This window comes from Zootoca vivipara, chromosome 1 (assembly GCF_963506605.1).
Source record: "Zootoca vivipara chromosome 1, rZooViv1.1, whole genome shotgun sequence".
Lineage (NCBI taxonomy): Eukaryota > Metazoa > Chordata > Lepidosauria > Squamata > Lacertidae > Zootoca > Zootoca vivipara.
The window spans coordinates 66,584,013-66,611,280 of NC_083276.1; the positions used below are offsets into that span (position 1 = coordinate 66,584,013).

Genomic DNA, 27,268 nt, shown 5'->3' on the forward strand with positions numbered 1-27,268 from the left:
CTCCCGCGCGCACCCAGAGAAGGGTTTTCTCTGCCTCGCTCTCTCGCTCCTACCCACATGGGCTCAGAGCAGCGACTCGGCAGATAGAATTCACCAGGCCAACGCCGCCCCACCTCAGGCCCTACAATAACAACCCCACTGGGACACAAGTTGCTCCCTCCATTAGTCTCGCAGGCAAAACGTGGAAATAGGAGCCGTCCGCCTTTGGCATCCTAAGCAGGTTTACACTGGGAAACAGCCCCCCCCCCGCCTCCCCTCGCGTTCTTATAACAGGGCTTCTCGATTAATGGAAGGGTCTTGCATTCTGGGATTGCAGCCCTAATGTTTCTAGGGAGTAAAGGGCAGACCCTCCAAGTGCCCCTATTTTCCAGGGACGTCCCTGATTTAGAGAAGCCATATCGGTTTCTGATTTGATCCCGGAATTTCCCACTTTTCCTTAGGGTGCTCCTATTTTCATCGGAGAAATGTTGGAGGGTATGAAATTATCCGACCCTCAAGCCGTCTGAAGGTACTCCTGTATAGGGAAGGTTTTTTTAAAAAAAAGTTAAATGTTTTATTATGTTTTTATATTATATTGGAAGCTGCCCAGAGTGCTGGGGTTACCCAGTAAGATGTGTGGGGTAGAAATGGTAAAATTATCATTATGGAATCATGGGTGTACCCAGCATGGGGCAGGGGGGTGCAGCTGCCCCCCCTAGAAGGCCAAACTGCAGGCCCGACTAGGGATGCAAATACCCTGTGCAGGCGCCCCGCTTGTTGTCACGGGAGGGGAGGGGGGAGGAAACGCTGCTGGTGCCGCGGCTCCTCGGCAGCAGCTCCTCTCAGCCCGCCCTGCCTACATTTGCATCAATTCCTGCCCACTAAAGCCTTCGCGCCTCCCAATGGAAAGCCCTGCCGGGCAGCAACCTCTCCTACCTAAGAGTTCTGCTGGGCTGGCAAGCGAAGGAGACGCGGCTCCCTGGCTCCCTGCACTGGTTGCAGCCGCTGCCGCGCTCTACCTCCCGGTAGGCTGCACTGCGATCGTCGGCGCCGCGGGCTGGGAATCGCCCCCTTTCCCCCTCCGCACCCCCTACCCCCCTGAGTTAGGAGTTGCTACTGAGACTCCTCCTGGGCCAGGAGAGCAAGTGCACCGACAGGAGCCAGTTCAGTCTTGGTGGGCAGAAGCCCACAAAGGAGGAGTGGGGGGCGGCGCCCGAAGGCGGTGGTCGTGGCTGCTGCAAGGAAGCTGCATGGGGGCGTTTGCGCCGGATTGCCGGTGGCAGAAGTAGCCCAGTGGCAGTGACCCTTCCTCGCCGCCCCCCACCCCCGGCAATAGGAAAGGAGCTGCCTTGGGGGGGGGGCGGCACAGCTCTCCGCTCCCCCTGCATGCATTGCCCTCTCCGGGCATTGGCTGTTGTTTCCTTCTTTGCAATGCACCCCCCCCCCCAGCCGCTCTCCCTTGCTGCCCCTGCTGAGAGAAGGGCGTTGAGGGCGGGGTCACAGCTGGGGGGGGGGCTCACTCGCCTGCACTGCGCCACCCCACCTTTCCCATCTTTTGCTCCCTTGCGATGGGGAGGCGGCGGTGGCAGCTTCTTCTTCTTTGAGGGTCTCAGCTTGGCGGGGGGTCCCCAGTATCCTCCCAGGCCACGGGGGGATGGCCCCCCAGGACTAGCAGACCTCTGAGCTCCTTCCCCATCCCAGATATATAGGGTGGGAACTGGCAAGGCTTCGGGGGGACCTGGAGGAGGGAAAGCGGGGCCCAAAGGGGTTTTTCAGGGGGGGTGGCTAGCCGTAAATGGATGGGAGCGGTGTTTTCAGAGCAGGGCCGTGTTAAGCATACCTGGCACCCTGGTGTGATGGATCCCTCTGGCGCCCCCACCCCGCCCCGTTTCCAGGGGGTTCATTTAGCGGCTGCCGCTGCCGCCTCAGAATCATCGGGCCCGCTGGCCCTGTAGCCCCGCCCACCTTCCCACTTTGTGGCCCCTCTCCTCCCGTGCCTTGGCCCCGCCCCTGAATGACCATGGCTCCCCCCCCCCTAGTTTTGATCCTGGGTACGCCCCTGTATGGAATGGGACGTCCCTATTTTCATCGGAGAAATGTTGGAGGGTATGGAAGGGACTTTTTAGTAAACAGGCATAGGATCCTACTATAAGCAAGAGAGGCTTGTACTTTAAATATATAGAATTAAAGGGATTCTAATGCAAAAGTCCTTCACTCTCATCAGAGACAGTATCTCTTCTACCACAGTATTCCCCCAGCTTTCAGTCACGTTATTTATGTGATTTTAATGTGCATAGCAAAATCCTTGCTCTCTTTTGCTCTACTTGAGCTGCTTTTCTGCAGTTGTCCCTGCAGCTGGGTGCCATAGCTGCCAAGTTTTCCCTTTTCTCACGAGGAAGCCTATTCAGCATAAGGGAATTTCCCTTAAAAAAAGGGAGAACTTGGCAGCTATGCGGGTGCTTCCAGACCGGGCCTTATATCGCCAAAACGTCAAACAGATCAGATTTTTCTGTGCGCGCATTTGGCATATTAGATGCCAGACATTCCCATTCCTCCTGCCCCAGTGGCTAATCATTGTTATTCCACTTGTGTCCACACCAATGGGACGAAGTTGATATAATGTATCTGGAAATTGTATTCCCTGTCCTCCACTGTCTGTGTTTTGGACACAGGTGCAGGTACCAGTGTGTGCTCACTTAAAAAAAACCCAGAAAAAGTGCAATAACAAATGTTTCCAGCCTTAGTGCTTATGCTTCACAGTTGATAATAATAATAATAATAATAATAATAATAATAATAATAATAATAATAATAATTTATTTATTATTTATACCCCGCCCATCTGGCTGGGTTTCCCCAGCCACTCTGGGAGGCTTCCAACTGAGAAATAAAACACAGTAATCTATTAAACATTAAAAGCCTCCCTGAACAGGGCTGCCTTCAGATGTCTTCTAAAAGTCTGGTAGTTGTTTTCCTCTTTGACATCTGTTGGGAGGTCGTTCCACAGGGCAGGTGCCACCACCGAGAAGGCCCTCTGCCTGGTTCCCTGCAACTTGGCTTCTCGCAACGAGGGAACCGCCAGAAGGCCCTCAGTGCTGGACCTCAGTGTCCGGGCAGAATGATGGAGGTGGAGACGCTCCTTCAGGTATACTGGACCGAGGTTGACATAATAGAGGCTTATGTATTGATGGAGGGCAAATCCATTTCAGTTTTTTTTTTAATATGGTATCTTGTGCAAGGGAACCAGGCAGAGGGCCTCCTTGGTAGTGGTGCCTGCCCTGTGGAACACCATCCCATCAGATGTCAAGGAAATAAACAACTATCTGACTTTTAGAGGACATCTTAAGGCAGCCCTGTTTAGGGAAGTTTTTAATGTTTTATTGTGCTTTTAATTCTGTTGGGAGCTGCCCAGAGTGGCTGGGGAGGCCCAGCCAGATGGGCAGGGTATAAATAGTAAAAATAATAATAATAGTAATATTTACCTGACTGAAGTAATAATAATTTTATTATTTATACCACCATTTGGCTGGGTTTCCCCAGCCACTCTGGGTGGCTCCCAACAGAACACTAAAAACACAATAAAACTTCAAACATTAAAAGCTACCCTAAACAGGGAAGCTTTCGCAAGTGATAAAGAGTTCTTGCACAAGACCTCTACATTAAAAAGTTATATTACAAAACCCTCTCAATCTATGTACTGCTGTTATGGTCTCCAAGTTAATCCCCTACATGTACTGTGTGGAGAGAGTGAAAGAACAGCTCCTCCGGTGTTGTTGTATTTCAAATGCGCAGCAATTGGTGGAAATACACATGTTCACTTGGTTTCCTCTGTTAGAAACAACATGTACTCAGATGTGGAAGTATGGGACATTAAAGGCCACCCACCAGAAGTAAAAATAGTAATATATGCCCTAATGAACTTCACCAGGAGTGAGTGTAGATGTATAGCAGCAGCTTTCTCTGCAACAAGGGGAAATTCAGATTAAATGTAAACAAAGTATGGGCTGGTATTTTGATGATAATGTCATGTGGATGTTGTAAAAAAATACTTTTGCACATGAGCAATACCAATTCTGCAATTTCATCACAGTTGGAGATTCCCCCTCCCCTCCCTCTCAGGAAGTAGTTTAGACATGCAGCAGATGAACCTGCTAAATTTTTTATACGTTCTTTTTTGTTCAGTGTGGTGTAGTGGTTAAGAGTGGTAGACTCGTCTTCTGGGGAACTGGGTTCGCGTCTCCGCTCCTCCACATGCAGCTGCTGGGTGACCTTGGGCTAGTCACACTTCTCTGAAGTCTCTCAGCCCCACTCACCTCACAAAGTGTTTGTTGTGGGGGAGGAAGGGAAGAGAGATTGTTAGCCGCTTTGAGACTCCTTCGGGTAGTGATAAAGCGGGATATCAAATCCAAACTCCTCTTCTTCTTCCTGTTTTACCTTTATGTTTTCAACTTTGTACAAGGACAACCTTTTCAAAGTTTTACTCAAAAAAAGTTGAATTGCTCCCGATTAAATCATGCTCAGAGTAGAGCCTTTGAAATAATGTCCATTGGTTGCAGTGGTTTGTATCCAATAAATTGTGTTGCTCACCTGATGGTAAGAGCTCCATCAGTGGAACAGGATGGGAGGCAATTTTAGCGTGTTTTCCCCTCCCCTCTCTTTTGAATCTGAAATATCCAAGACAGACATCTTTGGAATCCAAGGCAGTTTCAAAAAGTGTTTTTTGGTACGGTATGGGTCCAAAAGGGGAAATGGGTAGGCCTTGGTTGAGTTAAAGAAGCTTTTTGATATTGGTCACTGGGCTTGGTAATTAATAACTTTTCCATAACTTCCCTTAAACCATGCTGTAAACTGTGGTTTTGTGAAGGTGAAAATTCTGAATTAGAAGTCCTTGTAGAAACATATTCCCAGGATACCTTGAAAAAAAGTCTCAGTGACCTGGTTTAAATATATAGGGTGATATCCAACTAACTCAGGCATCCCCAAACTTCGGCCCTCCAGATGTTTTGGACTACAATTCCCATCATCTCTAACCACTGGTCCTGTTAGCTAGGGATCATGGGAGTTGTAGGCCAAAACATCTGGAGGGCCGCAGTTTGGGGATGCCTGAACTAACTGGTTCCATCAGGACAAGGATTTCTGCTTGCACAGCAGAGCTATCCCCCTCTTTGTTGTTTAGTCGTGTCCGACTCTTCGTGACCCCATGGACCATAGCACGCCAGGCACTCCGGTCTTCCACTGCCTCCCACAGTTTGGTCAAACTCATGTTCGTAGCTTCGAGAACACTGTCCAACCATCTCGTCCTCTGTCGTCTCCTTCTCCTAGTGCCCTCAATCTTTCCCAACATCAGGGTCTTTTCCAAGGATTCTTCTCTTCTCATGAGGTGGCCAAAGTATTGGAGCCTCAGCTTCACAATCTGTCCTTCCAGTGAGCACTCAGGGCTGATTTCCTTCAGAATGGATAGGTTTGATCTTCTTGCAGTCCATGGGACTCTCAAGAGTCTCCTCCAGCACCATAATAATCCCCCTCTACCCTCCCATAAATATTCTGGGAGTTTCCAGAATATATATATATATATATGCAGACCAGTAAGGTTTAGAATGGTGTCAGAATAGTGTTATCACATGTGATAGTTGACAGGAGCATATATAGAAAACTTTGAATGGGACTTGAACTAATTAGCTTTAATTCTTCAAAAAAAAAGTTCCATACACTTTGTTTTACAGTAAACAAAAATTGCATTTCAGATTGTAGTGCTTCATGCTTCAATAAAAGTACAAAGTAGAACAACAGATCCCTGATGGATATAGAAAGTCCATTTACAGGACTGGGACATGGACAGTGTGTTTAAAACATAATTATGCATCGTATCTTAACATCAGAATGGCTAAATAGGCACACTGGGTGAGACAAAAATTCCTTTTACTTACAACCTCATGGTTCTCATTAAAATGTTCACCAGATAATTACTCAAAATGCTTTCTCTCTATGATGAGTCTTGAAAATTTTTAACACAGTAATTGGTCTGGATGTCGCTATTAGACAAACAGCATCTACACAGGTTGAGCATACAAATCTTGCCTGGAGGGCTTTGTACTTTTTGCACAGGTATAATAAACCCAAAATCCAGGCTGAGGAGAGTATTTCCATTTGGGAGCTGCATTACAGAATATTCTGAATTCATTAACTCAGGGACTAACTAAATTATAGAAATGTTTGTGGGCCCTGACATTTAAAAGAAAAACTGTTGGAAAACAATGTGGAGTAGAGAAGTTTCACGCTGCTTCTCTCTAAATTACTTTCTAATGTCAGCTTTCCCCAGGGTTGGTTCCCAATGTTTGCTCTTTTAGGGGCAAAAGTGAAGTGGAATTATGAAATTGAATTTGAGAAGCAGTAGGCAGGGAAATGATGAATGTGTCATTGAATCTACTCCAATTCTCCTACCCCATTTTTAAGGGCTCTGTTTCAGATTTGACTCCTCCAGTAAAAAAGGGTTTTGAGCAAAAACTCGGTAATTCTGGTGTTCATGTGCAGGGTTTTTTTGTTTTTTAATTTAGGTGCCAGGCCTTTCTGCAACTGAATAGTCACCTGTAATTCCATTAAATATTTCCAATAATTCAACATTTTGTGACAGAAAAGTTTATGGTTCAGAAGCTTTAAGCAGCTTTGGTTAAAAATGAATCTGGGTTGTACTTAAAGCATTGTGCCATGTCAGCAGTAAGTTTTTAAATAATCCAAATAAGACATTTAAGTACATTTGAACACTAAATGGAGAATAGCTTATATTACAATAATGATGAGCAACTCACAGTACACACACATTATCTATCAAGTGCAAATGATAAATTCAGATACTGTACATCTCTTTTTAAAAAAGGAACTGGTATCATTCCGCCTTATAGAGTAAAAGCGGCTTTGACAAAACATTATTCATGATTTGAATTTCAGTTACTGACCAAAGCAGAAGAGTAAACCCCCAACAATAATATGTTTACAAATTATAATTTTATGTAAACACCACACAATGCAATAAATACATAAATACTGAAGAGACCCTATCCTTTTTTTCCTACCACCTTCCAAGACATTTCTATATTCTGTATTTTTTAAATAGTTTTCCTCTTTCTATCATCTCCTCTTGCAGCTGTGAGAAGAATAAAAGCTTTCACTTTAAAAGAAAAGGCAGTTCTAACATTACATATGAACTCAGCAGACTGTCCTAGGTTCTAGTGAAAAATAAATCTGGCTCAAACCATGGTTTGATACCCTGGTTTGTTAACTATATTTGGTTATGACAAACCACAGTTCCCCGAGTTCATATGTAATGGGAAACCACAGTTTGTTCTAAAGTAAAATAAATGTTAATTCTTGCCCTTTTGCACCGAAGGGAGAGTGTTTAATGGCAGGGCCTTAAATAAGCTACATTTTATAAAATTAAGTTATGCATTGTAACAGAATCCACTTTACTCTTAGTCTTTCAATCAGGTTCTAGAGTTTCACTCTCTTCACACTTTTATGTGCACGCTGTGTGTAGGCTATTGTCCAGCCAACAGAAATAGCATTTAAGCACCACTTACATAGCTAAGTCATAGTTTAGTCTTTCCAGTTAGAATTAAAAAAAAAAAACAGAAATAATCCCTGACTTCTGGACACATTTTTGTGTTGAGGCCCATACTGAATTTTCCTACAAGTTTTAAAAATCAGCTATGACAAACAGTATTCAAATAAAGCGATAAACGTAATGCGAGGCATCTTTTTTTTACTTTTACACAAAACTAAAGATCACAAAGTGGTACAATTCATGGTGTGAAAGCACTGTGTAAAATTCACTGCAATTCTGTATATATTACTGCCAGTGTATTCCATCACCATCTTTGGTTACAAGCTGTAGAAGTTTCACTTGATCCCTCTACATTTTCTTTGGGATGATCCCTTTGATAACTCAGCAGCACAAATTGCAAATATTTACCACTGTGCAGTATTAACTCTTATTTAGTAGACACAGTCCCTTTTATTCCGTACACACATCTTGTGAATTATATTGCTTTAAAAAATGCACTAACACTTTTTCTGCTGCTTACAATGTACACATATAATCTGTAATTTAAAGAATATCTTCTTCCACTACAAGAAATGGTGTTTGAGGTTAATGTGTTGCTCTGCGGGTGATGCTTGTTTTAAAAATTGTAACATCTTTGTGACGTATTGTGAAGTAAAGCATGCAGAAGGAACAATCACAAATACAGACAGGTGAATGGAAAATGATACAGTATTTTGGTTTTGCTTTCAGCTAAATCAATACTGTGACTTTCAAGAACACTCAGAATTTAAATTCCAGGAAGTGAAAAACAATAAACCCTTTGAGCATCAGTTTCCACAATGGATGCATGTCAGATAAGACAGGCATAGAACTCATTTACTCATTTTGCATATGTTGATGTGAATGAAGAGCTATGTTTAGAACATGTAGGGAGAACGTTCTTCTCATGGCGGTCATAGCATGCAGGGCTTTCCTCTTCAATAACACTTTAAACTTGATCTTGCAGTGCTGGTGGTCACTATACTGGGAAGGAAAAGATTTGCCAGTGTATACAACATTCAGAACTTGTATTCCCTGTCTAAAACTCCCCAAGTGCTGCTTTTCATCGTTTTCCACCACTGGTCACAACTCTCCCAAATCCACTTCTGTCAGGTGGGGTGTGGCTGCAGCTGGATGGTTGCATGGGCTGGCAAGGTGGGCGATGAATTTGGCCACTCCCAGCATTCTGTCCTGGAACCTTAGGGTGAAGAATATGTAATAAATCAGTAGGTAAATAAAGAAAAATCACCTGAGGCAATTGCCTCATTTTGCTAAATGATAGAGGTGGCCCTGCTGGGATTCAAATACAGTCATACCTCATGTTGCATCCGCTGCAGGTTGCTTTTTCCAAGTTACGAACGCGGCGGACCTGGAAGTGTTTACTTCTGGGTTTCGCTGCATGCACAGAAGTATTATGCGCGCTTCGTGCATGCACAGAAGCGCTCTATTGCGCTTTCACGCATGCGCAAAAGCACAGCTCGGGTTGCAGACTTTTTGGGGTGCAAACGGCACTCCAAAACAGAGGTACCACTGTAGCAGCATTCAACATACTCAAGGCCTGCCTTGGTAAGGAGATGTGTTTGTTTGTTTGTTTGTTTATGTTAATCTTTTCTATTCAGAGTCTCCAATGATATATCACAAACTGCTTTAGAAGTTGCTTTGGTCTCAAAAGAAATTTTCTTTGTATGGGGTGGTGGAATGTGTTCCGCTACTTTTACAGTTCTTTGAAGCTGGCAAGAACATATGTCAGTCTGTTAAGAATAAATAAAATTTGAACTAAAGAGAATGAATCTTATATTCATTTATTACTCCAGCTTCATATTGTATATGCAAATTAGCATTCAAATCCCCCCCAACCTTGCACATAATGTAATGTGAGAATGACCAAATAGGGCCTGTTTATTATTCCCTTTCCTCCAGTGCACAGATCCTGTGTTCTCATCCTGACGAAAAGTTCTTAACCTGAGGTACTACTTCTGGGTTAGTGGAGTCTGTAACCCAAAGTGTTTGTAACCTGAGGTACCACTGTAATAAAATTCATCATCATCATCATCTCCTCTATGAGAGTTCTTAGGTTGTGTGTGGATGTGTTTTAAATGTATGCGGTGTGCGCAGCCTTAGAGTTTGACTCTGCAGCATTCATATAAGATTGTGCCTGTAAACCAGAGGTGACTGTATCCTCCAAACCTCTATTGTAATTATTTGGTGGCAGAAGAGCCCCTCCTTTCTGCTGTTCCCTTGTCCTTCTCTGCTCCATCAGATACTCTTAAATCCATCCGCTTATTATTATTATTTTAAAAAATACAGTCCAGTAGTTGCACTCTTGTGGTTTGTTTATTTTTCAGCAGGACCCGAATACAACTTTCAAACTGCTTTCTAAATTTAGGGGAATTTAGAAAAAGAAATCCCCTTCCTGAACTTCAATAGTTAGAAATGAATCAAATAACTCTGTCTATCATAGGGATTGTACATGGCATGTCTGTCTAACATGCACAAACATTCTTAAGGGACCTGTGCATCTAAAACCCAATTGACTCAGTAGGCAAATATATCTTGCAACTTTCTCTTGCAGTGCAGTTAGCTTCAGTACTTTGCTTACCATCAAGGTCATTTCCCCCTTCTCTCTTCTCCAGTTAATTCTGATGGTCCTCAGATTCCAGCTCTTTGGCTCTGGGCACAAGAATAACAGAGGCTCAGCTATGAGAACCAATCAGTCTTTAACATTAATATTATCGAACAGCAGGTATCAAAGCATTTGCCCTTTTCAGCAAGATTAAGAGCTGGGCAAACTAGGTCCATGTGGTCAAGTGCCTTTCCATTCTCTTCTGAATCACTACCACCACCGAAATATAAATATCAGACCAATGGCAGGAAAGGTAACAATCTACGACTGAAAGTAAAAGGCTGCTCCACACACTATGTAGGGGAGCATAGGAAATCACCCTACTCTTGAGTCAGGCCAATTGATCTATCCAGCTCAGTACGGTATTGTCTGCACTGACCGGCAGTGGCTTTCCAGGGTTTTAGGCAGGAGACATTCCCAGCCCTACTTGGAAATGCCAAAGATTGAATCAGTGACCATTCGCACGCAAAGCAGCTGCTCTCAGTGCTGAGCTAAGGCCCTTCCCTAGGGTCAGTGCAGTGTTTGAAAGTAGTTAATCAGCTCAGAAGCTTACTGATTAACCTTGGGCCAGTCTCCACCTCTCAGCCTAATTGCGGGATTGTTGTGAAGAGAAAATGAGATGGTCCTATATATATCCTGGAGGAAGGGTGGGATAAAAATGTAAAATAAATATGTACAAATGTATTGTCCACTGCCAAGGGAGAGGTTCGTGTCATTGTCCCACCACCAGGGAGAGGACATTGGGTGCTGACGCAAGCTAGGACCTTCTCTGTGGTGGCATGCCCTGAATTCAAATCCCTTTTTCCAAGAGGCGTGCATGGCACCAAAACTTATTAGAATTGCAGCTCTAGTATAGGAGCCACCTATTTTGCTCAGGCATGTATGTATGGGCATAGCCAGGGGGTCAGCTGCCCCCTCTTAAATCAAGTAAATAAATAAGAAAACTTAAGTAAAAGTAGAAATTGTAGAAAGATTTTTGACAGAGGTTTCTGAGCACTTGGGGGGGGGTCAAAATAAGGTACAGTATATTCCTGCGTATAAGACTTTAACCCAGGAAAATCTTTTCAAAAGTCGGGAGTCGTCTTATACGCCGGGTCGTTTTATTAATACGGCGAGTATATCCCAAACTCTATATTTTAACTGGAAAAGTTGGGGGTCGTCTTATACGCCCAGTCGTCTTATATGCCGGAATATATGGTAATTTAAAACAACTGTTGTTGACACATTTCATTCTTCCAATTCTGCTAGACAGAGCCAGACAGAGGATAATGGCAGGTGGGTGTCCTGTCCCCTCCCAACATAAATCCTGGCTACGTCCATGCATATATGACTAGTTAAATATAGTTAATTTTTAACAGTTATAATTGAATTTGCTGCTAATTATCTATTAATGCTGTTGGCTGTTTTATTAGTTGTTTCTTTCTTTTACTTAATTTTATTTTATTTTGGGTTTTAATATTGTTGTTACGTGCCCTGAGTATTCTGTGAAGCGTGGGATATAAAGAAACAGTTACTGAGCAGTGAAACTGTTTTCCCCATGCTCAAAATGATACATCTGCACATCCTCAAGTTGTGACAAATTGTGAATGGTGTGTGTGCGCAGATGGGAGTCTTTTCCCCCCCTCCAAGGTGGTAATCTGGCACTTTTACCAATTTCCAGAAGATGAAGTGCCTAAAAGCCCATAAGGATTCATCACAGGAAAACATATTCTCCATTGGTAACAGTTCTTTAGCTTAACAGTAAATATATGTTTAAAACCAATCGTAGCTTTTGTGCTCATTTATTGTAAAACACTTCCACCTGCAAATGCCAATAATGTAAGAAGGAGCAGTGCTCTATCTCTGTACTTTAATGGTGATATGCTATGCAAGGCATAATGCAGCAATTTAGTTCAATAATGGGCATCTGCATGCATCAGGAAGAAAATCCTCTGCCTCGAACAAGCGAATATTCTCTCCCCATCTCTGATATTTTCGCCACTAATGGCAAACAGTGAGTTTCTTACTTACATGATCAGCAGTTCAGATTCATAGCGCATTAATTTATTCTTCTCCAATACCAGCTCAAACCATTCATGTAACAGCTGAGTTTCATCTTGTGTGCTTGAATCTGTTTAAGATATTAAAAAAATAAATTTGCAATATCTGGTTTTCCTCCCCATGGTAGCACTGCCATGTCCCCCAAAAATCACATTCTGCAGAGACCGATTAAAGAAAATATCAGATGGATTACACAAGCACCAAACACTACAATGAAAAATTGCTGAACTATCAGCTAAAATATGTAACCAAAAAATGGTTAATGCAGTAGGGAGTAGACCCACAGACTGGGAAATACCACAAAATGTCAGGAGCAGTCTTGGAGCAGTTGATACGATAGTACTTCTGAAGCTCGGTGGGCATGGACCTAAACCACTGCCCAGATGTTTGGAAGGCAAACATAATAATGATAAATAAAAGAAAAATGAAACAAGCTTAGGGACAGATCATCCTCATCCTCAACCTAGTCTGTTTTCCAGTAAGAGTCCCCATTAGTCATAGGACTGAGATTACTTCTGATTCTTCTAATGCATGAATTGTTGCTGCCCTAATTGTGAGATCCTCAAAGCTTCATTTTGCTCATCAGCCTTTGGAGCACTTTGTTTTGCCCTGACACATGTTCTCTTCTTATTCAGTCCAGTAGCTAATGAATAAACTCCCACCAACAAAAGAGCCTTTCATTCCACACTCTCGCAATTATTAGAGGGGAGATGCATTAATGTCACGGAAGACTAGTGTTTGCAGGCCTGTCTCTAAATTCAGTTATTCAGAACCTTTTGCAGCTCGATAGTATTGCTTAACTGTGATGATTTTCTAATTACCGTAATAATGCCTATTAAATCGCTTGAACTCCATAAGCACAGCCCTGCTTAAATACAGCTTAACCTAATAAGGGCTGGTCATTCATTAAGCAATAATGCACATTATTTTTAAAAGAGTGAGTGAATGGCAATGTAACAGCTGGAACTGCCCATTTGACAACATAAATATAAATAAACAACCCCACAAAATTAATAGGGTTCCTGAGTGGTTTGCAGAACCTATGAAAAAATTGTGCACGGGAGACTTACAGATGAGGAATAATCACAAACTCTGCCCCAAAACAGCTCCCTCTGTAGTTGCCTACCAATCAGTATAAATAGGAGGGGGCCCAACCTTAATAAAAGGAATTAAATTATTCCGGATCAGGAAAGGAAATGGGAGCTTCAGTTTCTCCACACACACCAAGTAGGTGCGAGCATGATATTTCTGAAGCAAAGTAATTGATTGTTTACTATTGAGCCCTAGTGGACATTGAGATATTTAATGTTGATCTGAATGTGATGCTATCTGCATGCAGTTACTCCATCCCTCGCCATGTGGCCCCTCTTTGTAGCAAGCAGTTTCTTTCCCCCCTGTCCACACACACCAGTCATGGCTGGTGTCCATTGGGGCTGGTAGGGCAGAAGGCAGGAAGCTCAGCAGTAGGGGAGCAAGATCCAATGAAGGGCAGAGTTCATCCTCTTCTCTGCTGAGTACTACAAGGGCAATACTGAAATACAGGAGGATGAGGATGGCAGCCAGTGTGACTCAACTGGCTGTAAAATCCAGGCAAGTGGACCCAGGCTGAGGGTAGTGGGATAGTGGCTCCATTTGCCCCAATGAACACACACACAAAGCACATGGCAATGACATTTGGTGGACCAGGAGCCTTCAGGTGCCAGGGGTGCCAACTTGAATAAAATATTGGGGAGGGGGCAGGTAAGTCCTGCTGTGCATAACTGATCACATGATGTGGTGCATGCACACCAACTTGGGGGGGGGGTGTCTCAGCCCTGTCAAACATTTTATTGGGGAGTTTCCAAAGGGACCTCAGCCTCTAGGAGTTGGCTCCTATGTCAGGTGCCAATGGCCCAGTGCTCTGTTTTTCTGTTGCCATTACGTGCAAGGAGTAATTGTTGCCCTCGGTTCTCAGGCAAATGCAGATAATTCAGGTGGGGAGAGCAAGGCGGTAGAGAATGTGGCGGGGGGGGGCAATTGCTCCCTCAGGTGTTATTTTGAAGGCTTCATTCAAATGAGAAACCACCAGCACAACACAAATGTTAGCAATGGAACAAAGAGGGTCTGCCTGAACAACAACGAGACAACAAGCAAGCAGAAGGAGTAGAAGAAGAAGAAGAAATGAAGATTCTGTTTCCAGGATTAAATAAAACACTGTAACCAAAATCTGTGCTCTTATACATTTGTTATCATAGATAATGCATGAGTCTTATACGAAGGGCTAACTCACAAAAGAAAATCTGAGCTGAGCACACAGTAAACTGAAATCAAAGAAATTGTCTGAGGATCTCCCTCTTGTGGCCAGGCTGCTCTTGAATGTTAAACATTTAACCTCACTGCAGGCTGAAAATTCAACTCCGCGATCAGGGTCAGTTTGCAGTCACATGCATCAGACTATAGCTTCCAGGGAAAAGTTTTAAGAACAGTTTCCTCAATCCCAGCTCCATATGTTGCCCATCAGATCTATACAAACTGTACAAACAGTCGCAAACTGAATAGAAAGCTAAATTCCATGAAATTTTCAAAACCAGGTGTACAATCACCAGGAAAGCTAGCATATTCTTCAGATATCCTCTGCTTACCTGATTCTCCTCGTAGTTCCCTCTCCAGCTGAACACCATACACCTCCAGAGCTCGCTGCTTCTCCTCCACTTCTTCCAGCAGTCGCTGGATAGCCTGGACAGATTCACACATACGTTTCAAGCAACAAATTTGCCAAAGGAGTACTTAGGAATATAAGAAGCTACCATATTGGTTGGTCTGAGTCAGTGTTTTCTACTCTGATTGGGCATATGAAAGTCACAGGCAGGGACTGTCTGTCCCATCCAAGAACTGGAAATATTGGGACCTTTGTTTCGAAGCTTCAGCATTATTATCATTATTTATTAAATTTGTATGCTGCTCTTCATCTGGTGATACCAGGGCAGTTCACAACATACTGTATCCAAAACGTACTCGGTCACTGAGCTCTAGGAATCACTGCCATTTCCCCTACATCAGGCATCCCCAAACTGTGGCCCCTCCAGATGTTTTGGCCTACAACTCCCATGATCCCTAGCTAACAGGACCAGTGGTCGGGGAAGATGGGAATTGTAGTCCAAAACATCTGGAGGGCTGAAGTTTGGGGATGCCTGCCCTACATTTTCTTAATCACCTAACAAATATTCCTTTTAAATACAGGCAAGCGGATTTATCTGAATGGCTCTGGCATATGAACATAATGCCAGGGAGAAAAAGGAATGGCAGGAAAGGATTTGGGATCTTATAAATACACCTGCATTGTCCCACACTGGCAGCATTATCAGATTCCACCCTGCACAAGTGTTTTTGGGGTACTATATATGTAGCTATGATAGTTGGTAAACTTCTACTCAGTCTGGGAAATACAACATGCTCATCCGCCACATCAGCTCAAGAGAGACAGGGGCTGCATATTAGAAAATCACAGTTTCCAATACTTAAAAGAATATGTGGCTGTAACCACCATGAGTTATACAAAGACCATAGATGACTGTCTGCAGGCACACGAAGGGAAATGGGAGTCAGAGAGGACTGTGGACTGTGTATCAGCTTCAGGCAATGGTATTTTGGTTTCTCCTACAAGGTCTTAAATTACCAACCAGCCACCACAAAATGCATTTGGTTTGGCTGCCAGTTTTATGCAGTGCTTCTTATTTGTAAAAAATAAAATAAAAATGAGGTGCCAGTACTCATATGTTGATAAAAATGCCACAGGTGCCAAAACAAAATGACTGCAATGAGCAGTAAATACACTACACCAGTGAGTACCTTCACAAAAAATGGTTCTATTGAAAGGAACTCCTAATGACCTGTGCTTTATGGAGCCTTTTTAGTTCCTCTTGTTTAACCAGTTGCTTTGTTTCCTTTTCCAACTTTCTGTTTCTTCTCAGAGTTCTTTTTGTCTACAAAAAGGAGAGAGAGGTAATCAATACTTTGTACTTAGCCACAGCTTTTCATAGACTTTTCTTTTAATGTGGGTGTTAAGTAGTTTTTGACTGTGTTGGCCAGGCACATTCTGAGCCATTTGTCCTCGTCAATAGGGACCTTGCTGCAATCTTAGCTAGGCATTAGCATTTTCTGTCAATAATGATCCATCAATGAAGATGAAACTGCACATCTATAAGACCAAGACAAATTATCTTGGTGACTAAAAAGTGACTCTAGGGAGTGCAAAGTTGCCACTCAAATCTTGACCTACTTGCTATATCCGCAAAAATGCTAATAATTCAGTCCATTGTGGAAGAAGAGAAGCATATATTCTGATGAGAAAAGCAGTCAGGATTCAGATGACAGTTTGGCCTACTGGGTTTATGAGATGACAGCATGGAGACTCTCACCAAGAACGAGATGTAGATAGAGCAACGAGATGTAGAAACATGTGAAACAGTAGATAAGAGCATGAAGAGCTTTAAAAACTGAAGGTCAAAGACTATTTGCAATTTAATAACTAGACTGCTTATAACTTTATAGAGTTTTCCGAACCACACAGAGGGCCAACAGAGGCATGATTGTGCCAAACATGTTTCTTTTCATGTATCTATCCCTTTACATATTGTTGCACACTATCTCTATATCTGAGTGTTGTGAGATTCCACGGATCCAGGCACTTACCCAGGGTTTGTGTGTCCTTCAGGAATTAGGCACAGCAGAGACTGTGGTGTCTTTATGATATATGGTGTTATATACAACCTGCATCTAGATGGAGGGATTGCAGAACATTCACATCCTGTGAGGGTCTGGCTTCCGCCTTAAGGACAGCATTGGATTCAAAGGACAGCAACAAGCCATCTTCTGTGTCTCTTAGTTCTAGCCCGTTATCCCCAGCTCATATAGAGTTCTGCCTCTCTTTCTCCTTCTTGCTGCTAATTGACTCCAAGGACCTCTCCAAAGCCTACATCATTCAAAGCTGAAACCATAAACCTAGACCAGGCATAGGCAAACCTGGCCCTCCAGATGTTTTGAGACTACAATTCCCATCATCTCTGACCACTGGTCCTGTTAGCCAGGGATCATGGGAGTTGTAGTCCCAAAATATCTGGAGAGCCGAGTTTGCCTATGCCTGACCTAGCCTTTGTATCTGCCCATTAGCACCCAGCAAAGAAGCACGCATCCTACTCCCCTTTGCCTGGAAGTCTTGCCCTCTGGTGGTTTCCTTCATAGGCCATGACTGGCCTTTGTCCCCTGCTAATAATCTATCCAGCTAGTTGTGAGTTGGCTTGGCTCATTAGCATATCTAAACTTGGCAATGATTAATCAAAGCTTGATTAAATATAACTTTTACTAAATCTAGGAATTATGGGGAGAATCTGGCCCTCAGGAATTTAGGGGAATCTGGCCTCCCACAAGCCCATAAGAATATATAAAACAAAGTTCTCTCTCCTGGCTTCTTTTCCCCTTCAGGGTTCCAAAATTGTCTCTTGGCATTTTTAAACATAAGGCAAGCCTGCTGGATCAGGCCAATGGCCTATCTAGTTCAGCATCCTGTTCCCACTGTTGCCCGTGGGAAGACTGCAAGCTGGACATGAGTGCACACTGCCCACCTGCAGCTCCCAGCATATGCCACTGACAGTGGAGGTAGAACACAGCAATTATACACATATTTGTGTAGGAGTTGCTTGGAAATGGAGTGGAAAAGGTGGGAGACAAACCAGCTGGTAGAAGATTGCCATAGATAGAACACCACTGCAAATATCAGCAAGAACAAAAAGTGCAGAATGACATGACACTCCTGGCTCCAAACTCAGCCCAGTTAGCATCACCAGCAAAGAACTTGTTCTCAAAGGCGCTGTTCTCCAGTGGCACAGTTGAAACACTGTGCTGTCAGGGCCTATCTTTGCAGAAATGCATCTTCTTATACTTCTTGTACTAGTATCAGTTACAGTATGTGTAGCATACTCATCACTTTGGCATCATTTTCATTTATTTTCTAGTAAAAGATATCCAAAAAAAGGAAAAAAAATGCAACAGTATCTACGAAATCACACAGAAGCAATCCTCTTTACATCACTTGATTTATACTACTTTTTGACTTGATTAGAGCATCAATACCAGCTGGGGGACCATGCAGTTTTATCTGGCTTACGATAATTATTTTCCAGCCTAGAGCAATAAGGAAGATTACTGGTTTTAACTCTTCCAATCTATGTTTGGTTAATTTTATTCTCCTGCTTGTTACTCCAATAAACATGTCCTTGCCACATGGACCAATATACACGTTAAAGCCATATTACTGAAACTATTAGTATATTAAGCTTGGGACCAGTTTACTTGAAGGATTGCCTAGCCTCATACGTACCTCCTCAATCACGACAATCTGCAGAATATTCGCGTTTGCAAGTGCCATGTAATGTTCATTTCTCATTTATAAGAAACTAGTTTTTTTAGTGTGGCAGCAACCATGCTCTGAACTCCTGGCTATATTATCACCAGACAGGCACCCTCACTGTACTGTTTTAGATGCCCACTAAAAACTTACCATACTTCGTTTTGGCAAGCCTACCCAGGCAAGTAATGAAGAGCTCTTTCAGCAGAAGCCTTGCGCAAATACTTCCCACTTGGATAATGGGGGTTTCTCTCATCCCTCCCCCGTGTGCTCCTAAAATTGGCTCAGGTGGGAGTGGGAGGTCAGGAGTACCCCCAGAACAGTGCAAGAAGGGAAGAGGAGGGAATTGTTCCATCTGCCAAGTTGAAATGTTTGCGCAGACAAAAGCGTTGAAAGAGGGGAACAGTGAAATCCACCCACTGTGCATAATTGGCTTCTAATTTTATCTGTATATTTAAGTAAGTATTTTACATTTATTTACAGTATGTTATGTAAACCACACACACACACAAACACATACGCATACATATACATACATACATACATACATACATACATACATACATACATACATACAGTGGTACCTCGACTTATGAAGGCGATCCGTTCCGCGGCACTCTTTGTAAGTCGAAACCTTTGGTTGTCAAAGCGTTCATTTTGCGCATGCGCGAAGTGCGTTTTTGCGCTTTGCGCAGGCGCAGAACACACACGCAGCGAAAATACTTCTGGGTTTGCCGACTTCGGAAGTCGAAACCTTCGTAAGTCGAGGCATTCGTAAGTCGAGGTACCACTGTACACACACACACACACACACACACACACTTGAGGCAGCATGCCTCTGAGTGCCAGTTTGCAGGGAACCAGAATTGGAGAAAGCACTGTTGCTCTCATATTCTACTTGTGGGCTCAGAGGCATTTGGCTGGCCATTGTGGGAAACACATCCCTAGACTACATAGGCCTTTGGCCTGATCCAGAAGTGCATTTTATTATGTTCTGGTGGTGGTGGTGGTGGTGGTGGTGATGATGATGTTATATATGTTAAGTATAATTGTTTAATTGGCACAGAAAAGGAAAATGCCTAAATGTGTATTGCTAACTGGGGAAATTCCACTGCAATATTCTAAGCAATGCTGAGCTTTAACTGAGTTGATAATTAACTATTGTTGTTTTCTGCTAGCTAACGTGAGTGTTTAACCTCTGATCAGATGATTAAAGGTAAAGGTAAAGGGACCCCTGACCATTAGGTCCAGTCGTGACCGACTCTGGGGTTGCGCGCTCATCTCGCATTATTGGCCGAGGGAGCCGGCGTATAGCTTCCAGGTCATGTGGCCAGCATGACAAAGCCGCTTCTGGCAAACCAGAGCAGCACATGGAAACGCCATTTACCTTCCCGCTATAGCGGTTCCTATTTATCTACTTGCTAGGTTGGCAGGAGCTGGGACCAAGCAACGGGAGCTCACCCCGTCACAGGGATTTGAACCGCCGACCTTCTGATCAGCAAGCCCTAGGCTCAGTGGTTTAACCACAGCGCCACCTGGGTCATCTTAATCACAATTCAGATGATTAAGGTACTGAATTGCAAATCACATCTTGAAAGGAAGTTGCTTTTTGGTCTTTGTTCCCAGGCTCTGTGGAAGTTGGGGCATGTAAATGAAGTTCTCCAGGAGCACACGGCCTCAGGCTATAATGGAGACTGTAATGGGTAAAGTTATTTTTAAGATGCTGAGCCTGTGCTGGACAGCACAAGATCTTGTAAAGAATTATTTGGATGTATCTTTGATTTTTTTTGTTCTGTTTTGGAAAAAAAGCTCTGCAGGTAAAGTTTTGAATAATATCTAATGGGTCTGGACAATGCTTCATTCCAAAAGGAGTCAGTTTTTATGCAGCCAGTCACTTCAAACTCTGCAGTAATATATTTATTTATGCCCCACCTTTTCCCCTGATGGCACATGAGGCAGCTTACCAATAAAAACAAGAACCACTAAAAACATCTGAAAAAATCAGCACCACAAAGAAGTTGGCAACCCAGCAGTGTCATTGGCGGAGGCTGGAATTCTTATTTTGGCATTAAGTGCTTTGTAAATTAAGAAATAATAAGAACAACAACAATTGTTGCTGTGATTTCTTCACTGTGGCTGCCAGCACTTGTTCATTTATTACATTGTCCTTTGAGACTCTCTCTCCCTTGCTCTGTCGTTTTGGCTAGCTGTGATTATTCACACTGGGGACCCCATTGTCTGAAGTGGGGCTCCAGGCAAATACCTGACCTCTTTTGCCAGTTCTGTGGACGAGAGGAACCATTGTAATGCCCTTTGGTTCTAGACACTCAGTAATAAATCACAGAGTTCATTTTATACTGAACCTTTACTATTTCCAATATAGGGAGGGAAGCGTTGAAAACGTTACCTTGTGTGGCAATGAAGACCTGCATTCTAATTCGCTGTCAGAGGATGAAGAGCAATAGTCAATGACTTGTTTTCTGGCAGGTAAATGTTCAGAACCTAAAAGAGGAATAGAAAGCTCAGTGGCGCAGGCAGTACTCTTAACCTGGGCTTTAAGTGGATTTCCCCCCATAGCTTCTGAGACTGCACCTGCCTGCGGGCTTTGCAAGGCTATACCTAGCAGCAATTTGGAACACTGGCTAATTACATTAATTAAGTTTTTGGCAACTGTTCAAGGCCTTCATTGCTTGGCAAGCCCATGGCCACAGCTACCCTTGCGAACATATCAAGTTTTATGTACGAATCAGTTAACTCCTACTTCCATTGTACGACGGCTCAGGCTTCCATTCAAAAAATCAGATCTGTTATTAAAATGCATATCTGAAGTTAGCCGTGTTATCTAAATGATTGTCTAAGGCTCACCATGCGGGCTAATTGAATGCACCAAGGCTGAGCCAGCTCTTAAACAAATTACCCTTATGTGGGTTGTAGCATCTGGCACCCATTTTTACTCTGTGACATCTGCTCAGTGTAAAAGAGCTGGCGTCAGAATGTCTGGTCATATAAAAAAAGTCACAAATATAATCAGAAGCAAATGGACTTCACGGAGGAGGTTTTATCACACGGCCTCATGCAACATAAATATTTCATTAATTAGGCCTAAACAAATGTCACATATATATTTTCTCTCCCTAGCTCAAGATTATCCCACTGTGTGTTGAACAGTAAATGCTGTACATTCTTCCACAGATTTCACTCAAACAGAAAGTTCAGGACGAGACCTGTGTTCAGAGATTCAAATTGCTTTCAATTTTGGGCCCCAGAATTATATTTTTTCACTTTTCATCAGCGTAGTGTTTTAATAGGCCTGTAAATTTCCACATGATTTTTTTTTTTAAAAAATGGCTAATTCATCTCTTCCTCCACTCTAAGAAAACAGAAAAGGTACAGGGAACATCTGGTGATACGCTTAACTTGCTGCAGGATTAATGATTAACACCTGGATTAGACTCTGGTCAGACAGTGAGTGGCAAGCATATGCATCCTAAAACGACTGAGGGCTTCTTGGCACAAACAGGGTAACTGTAGGATGTAACTAAGGAAGTGTGAGGCTGCATTGCATGGCAGAAGGTCTTGGGTTCGATTCCTGGTATCTCCAGGTAGGGCTGGGAGAGACTCCTGCCTGTAACCCTAGAAAGCCACTGTCAGTCAGTGTAGGGAATACTGAGTTGCATGGACAAGTGATCTGACCCAATATGGCTATGTATGTTCCTATTTACTATAATCCATTGCATGAATGCAACATTTGTTAGGAAGGACAGTGTGGTTGATAGAGAAGGTTATAGATTTTGGGGATAACTTGAACTAAAATAAGAGTCTATCCCCTGCTGCCCCGAGTGCCAAAACATTTCTTTTCAAGTGTCCTTTGACACACACAGGTTACTTACTAGATCAGTGTTTCCCAACCTTGTGCCTCCAGCTGTTTTCGGACTACAATTCCCATCATTCCTGACCACTGGTCTTGCTAGCTAGGGATGATGGGAATTGTAGTCTCAAAACATCTGGAGGCACAAGGTTGGGAAACACCGTACTAGATGATGATTGCAAGGTTACTTGTGTATGTACAAGCAAGAGCGGGCACACACCCATGGCTCACTGTGCCTTTTCACCTTCCTGGCTGCATTTTACACCAAAAGGAGTTTAAAAACTAAGTGCTGGAGTAAGCAAGGAGCTGCAGGAAGAAAACATTAACCGAGAAGCCCTGTTGCTCACCGATCAGAAAAGATGTAAAGAGGGGGGAGGCTCTTTTGTTAAAGGACCTGGGGCACTCCTGTTTGGAAGGAAGACACACCCAGTCCATGATGGGCAAATTGTGTGAGTGGTATACCCACACCGGGCACTGACTCAAAACCCAGTAAGCAAGGTGCTGGGCCTTGGGAAGGAGATGTGAGGGTTCTGGGACCCTGCCAGAGCCTTGTGCCTCCTTCCCAAAGCCAGACGCCTCCTTACCCACCTTTGGGAGGGCAGCACGGGGGGTGGGGCGGCCAAATTTTGACCTTTGTGAATCGTACCCAAGCCCACCATTGTCCATAAGCAGCCTCAGGCAAATGGTGGGCAGTTGGGCAAAAGGAGGATGGCACCAAGAGTCTTATTGTGCCTCAATAAAACGTGATGTAACCTTTAAGGTGTTGGAGCCTATTCAGGACTCTTCACAACTTGGGTCCATGATGTAGCCACAGCACTGTTATGTGCTGCAGTGGTACCCACATCCTAAAAGGAACATTGGCAGGATCCCTTCAATATTCCAACTATACCTTGAGGATCAGAGGGATCTCTTTCCGCCTCCCTCCCTCACAGATGTGGGCTCAAAGAACCCAGCACACTCCCAGCTCAGTGAGCCTATTACATTACATTCTGGGATGGCTAGGCATGTGAAGTTAAGTGTGCCAAGACGCACTCATAGCGCTAGTGAATTTGAGTTATGGGCTGAATGTCCAAGGGTATTCCATTCCTTTGCCATCTTTGGAATCAAGGGAAAACAACGAACTGAAACAACCCCTTGAAGATGCTCTGCTGATCCAGGACGGCTAGAAATCCCACGTGTCCCCAGGATGGTGGATCTAGACCGGATGATGGAAAGCCAAGTGCGCAGCTGAAGGCGGTGACTCAATTCCCATTGGATGGCTTTGGAGGCCAGCTGGCTCTATTCAGCCAGCATTGCACTACTGGAATTATGAGCGAGTGAACAATGAGGGCAAAGACATGTTGCTAATGGGAGCATCCTCTTGTTAACAACTGCAGCAAAATAGGCTTGACAAATGGAGAAAGTGTGTGTTATATAAAAAGGGGTTGCATTCACGTATCATTACCCTGCTTAATTATCAGCTTCTTTTACTCTGAAAAAGCGCTGGATTTGATGGGCCTACATGGGCATTTGTCCAAACATCCTTGTGCTCAAAGCTGCATATTTAAAGAAATAAGCTATAATCCTCAAGATACCTTGATATGCCTTTGGAACAGAACCAAGACCCCCCTTTTCCCTCTCTAGAAGTGGATATCTCCAGAACCTTATCCCTCCCTCCCTTCCCTTTCATATATCCAATAATTAAAATGCTTTACCAGGGTAGGAAGCATGGGCATAGCCAGGGGGCAGGGAGGGACAGAAGAAAAACCAAGTAAAATACATAGCTAACTGAGGTTCTGCCCCCCCCAACAAAAGACTCCCCCCCCCAAATCCTTGCTATGCCCATGAAAGGAAGTGTTTTGTAGTACCATAGCACCTCCTGATGTACCAGGATTCATATTCTAGAGACCACGCTTAAGCATGAAGAGTAAAACAATCAACTGCAGCAGTGTATTCCATTATACTTTGTGTCCTCCAAGATGTTTTGGACAGCACCTACCGACCCCAGCCAGTGCTGGTTGGCGCTGGTTGGACTTGTGGAGGGCACCAGATTGGCAAATACCAGTGCTATTTTTCTAGAAAAAGAGGTGCTGGAACTCACAATGAACACTTTCCTTGTTCTCTTAGAATAACAATGGTGCCCCACCTGAAAGGTGCCAGAACTTAGCCCTGGTAAAGACTGTACAATTGCCATGAGAGAAAAGACAAAGCAGTAGAGAGTAGCATCCTAATATTCCTATCAATTATTATTTTTTATTACATATAGTGATCATCTGCTAGTTTTACTGTAGTTGTCTGCAAACTACAGATATACGAAGGGCTGTAATTAGCAACTTTATTTATTCATCTAGTGATTGTTTTGTACTGTTAAGTTGTTAAGAGTGTGCGTGTTTATTGATGGGATTTTATTTTATTTATTTCATTTCAAAATAAACCTATATGATATAAAAAGGCCACCTGCTCCCTGCCCCTCCACTCCTCCTCCTCCTCCTCTCCTCCTCCTCCTCCTTTTAAAAAAGTAGCATTGAATGTATTTGGTAGAAGCACACATGCTATGGCAGAAGACCAGATCACACTACAGTTGCCATGGGGATGTCATTGACTCTGAGCCGTAATATATATGAACTACTTAACTGCATGGGCCCCTGCCATGTGTCAAGAGTCTTCACCTTTCCACCAGCAACAAGGAGCGGGGGCATGGAGATAGCAGAAATGCATGCATTTGTTCTATATATCGCAAACAGCTGGAAAATCATTGTCAAAGGCATTGCCATGGCAACTGGGATTTGTTTTCTTCTGGACCATATTGCTCTTATAGGTTACATTTTAAAAACAAAACACTTCCCATCCTACAATGTGAAACATTTCCAGGATGGTATACAACAAGGTAGTAAGGAGAAAGCTAAGCATAAGAAGGCTAAAACCCACCACTCTTGATCTGCCATGTTGGAGGGGATTGGAGGGGGCAGAGGTTTCATTTTCCCAAGCCCAAACCCACTCAGCCAGGCTCTGCCTACAGAGCAATGCTGCTGTCACTTCTCTGCCACAAACCTCCCAATTCCACCTGCCAAAGGTCCTGGTGAGCAGGGGAACCTATTGGCATTACAGAAAATATCAAAATGGGATTTTACACTATTTAATGCAAACTGTTTAAAGGTTTAATCTTGCATTAAAGCACTATACATATTTTGTTTTAAAAAAACACCTGGAAATAAAAATCTTAAAGGAGGGAGTTTGCTTACCCAAGTATTCTCCTTTGGAAGAACTATTTAGTACTTCATCAACATCAAAGATGGTACAAGGTGACACAGGGCTTTTAGCTTTGACGTCTACTTTATTCCTAAAGCTGCCGAATAGGTTCCACACATTGTTCCTCTGTTCAGGACCATCCAAAACGGCATCAGCGTGTTTGTTCCTGTGTCTTAGAGATGAATAGCGGGTGTTCTTTTGATTGTGAGCACACCACTCATCCCTGGCAGACTTCCAGAGGTTCTCTTTAAGGGTAAACCTTTCTAGAAGTGTTGGCACATCATCAGCATTGGTAGAAGAGGAATGTTCGGGTTTATGAAGACTCTGGGAAGGGCTGCTATGTGCACTGTAAACAGGAAAAGACGTGCCTTTGTCAACACATGAATATTCCTCTCTCGGACTGCTGGAAAAATGAGACCCATCTGAACTCCTTGTTCCAAGTCTTTTGTCTGCATCATCCAACACACTGAGCTCCTGTGTTTGTACATTATAGTTTCCATAATTCTTGCTGCATCTGAGACTAGCAGAGCGAACCAGGGCCTGTGGGAAATTGAAAAATGTGCTTTCCAAAGGAAATTTGGCATGTGTGTCCTGGGCCTTTTTCAAACCTGCTGGAGGAGAAGTAAGAGGTTCTATGATGGATTTCTTTATAGCTTTGGCAATTAACCTCAGTGGCGATTTCGGCTGGGTGGCAGTGTGTTCTTTGGGACAATCCCCAACATTCTTTGAAAGCGTCTGTCCAGGAGACAAAACTGGAGGGTGGTTATCTGAGAACTTCTGAGATTGACCACAACTGGATTGTTTTGGTATGTTCTCATATCTGTTAAAATAAGCATTCTTCTGGTCTGGAATTCCTTGGCAGTCATGTTCCGTTCTTGTAATATCTAGCTCCGCATCATCCAGAGCAAGTCTTCTGGGCTTCTGCTCCATTGAAAGTGACAACCTCCTCATTATCTTGTTTTTAGCTTTGTTCAAATGTCTGTCATGCTGTTCTTTGGCATTCTTATCTCCATCATCAGGGTCTGCAGGGGACACCCCTGAATTCTTTATATACAACTGAGAGATCAGTGGCTCACTATTCATCACCCAGTTTCCTAAATGTGCATCTTCAGTTCCGTAATCCTTGCCTTCAAGCCGAGGGTAACTGAGAGCTGAAGTCTGATCAACATGACATGTGGATTTGCTATGTGCCAATGGAAAGCTATCAGGGCAGTTGTGGAGTGAATAGTGAGGAACATAGGATGCAATATCACTAGCTTTATCTCTGGCTTTTCCTTTCCTTTGAAATGCTGGGCTGTGTAGCTTGAAATGTCCTCTTGTAATTTCTGGACTCTTGTCAGGAGATGTCAGCTGTATGGAATGCATAAAACGATTATTTTTAGAGGGAAATGCAGCCAGGTCACCCTTGCTTCTATTCAGAGAGTGTTTTCAAACAATTACATGAGAAAATACACTCCCCCATAAAAATGCCAGAAAGCCTCACAAAAAACATTCCAATAAAATGGAAAAGGAATACACTGTAACTGCAGGGTCTTGCTTTTATCCAAATATCCCTGGGAGACAGTCAAGATA

The 27,268-nt window shown here is 43.4% G+C and overlaps 1 protein-coding gene across 1 annotated transcript in view; it reads right to left on the minus strand.

Annotated features, from left to right (window-relative positions):
• Window positions 1-8,059: 8,059 nt before the first annotated feature.
• The window catches only part of MICAL2 (microtubule associated monooxygenase, calponin and LIM domain containing 2), a 142,503-nt gene continuing 123,294 nt past the window's right edge, over window positions 8,060-27,268 (minus strand). Inside the window, exons 27-33 of the mRNA XM_035118905.2 lie at window positions 25,690-27,046; window positions 21,008-21,102; window positions 16,088-16,180; window positions 14,840-14,933; window positions 12,189-12,288; window positions 10,155-10,225; window positions 8,060-8,753 (exon numbers count right to left, since the gene is read on the minus strand). Of these exons, the coding sequence (XP_034974796.2) occupies window positions 10,189-10,225; window positions 12,189-12,288; window positions 14,840-14,933; window positions 16,088-16,180; window positions 21,008-21,102; window positions 25,690-27,046 (1,776 nt within the window). The 3' untranslated portion in view covers window positions 8,060-8,753; window positions 10,155-10,188. The remainder of the gene's footprint in view (window positions 8,754-10,154; window positions 10,226-12,188; window positions 12,289-14,839; window positions 14,934-16,087; window positions 16,181-21,007; window positions 21,103-25,689; window positions 27,047-27,268) is intronic.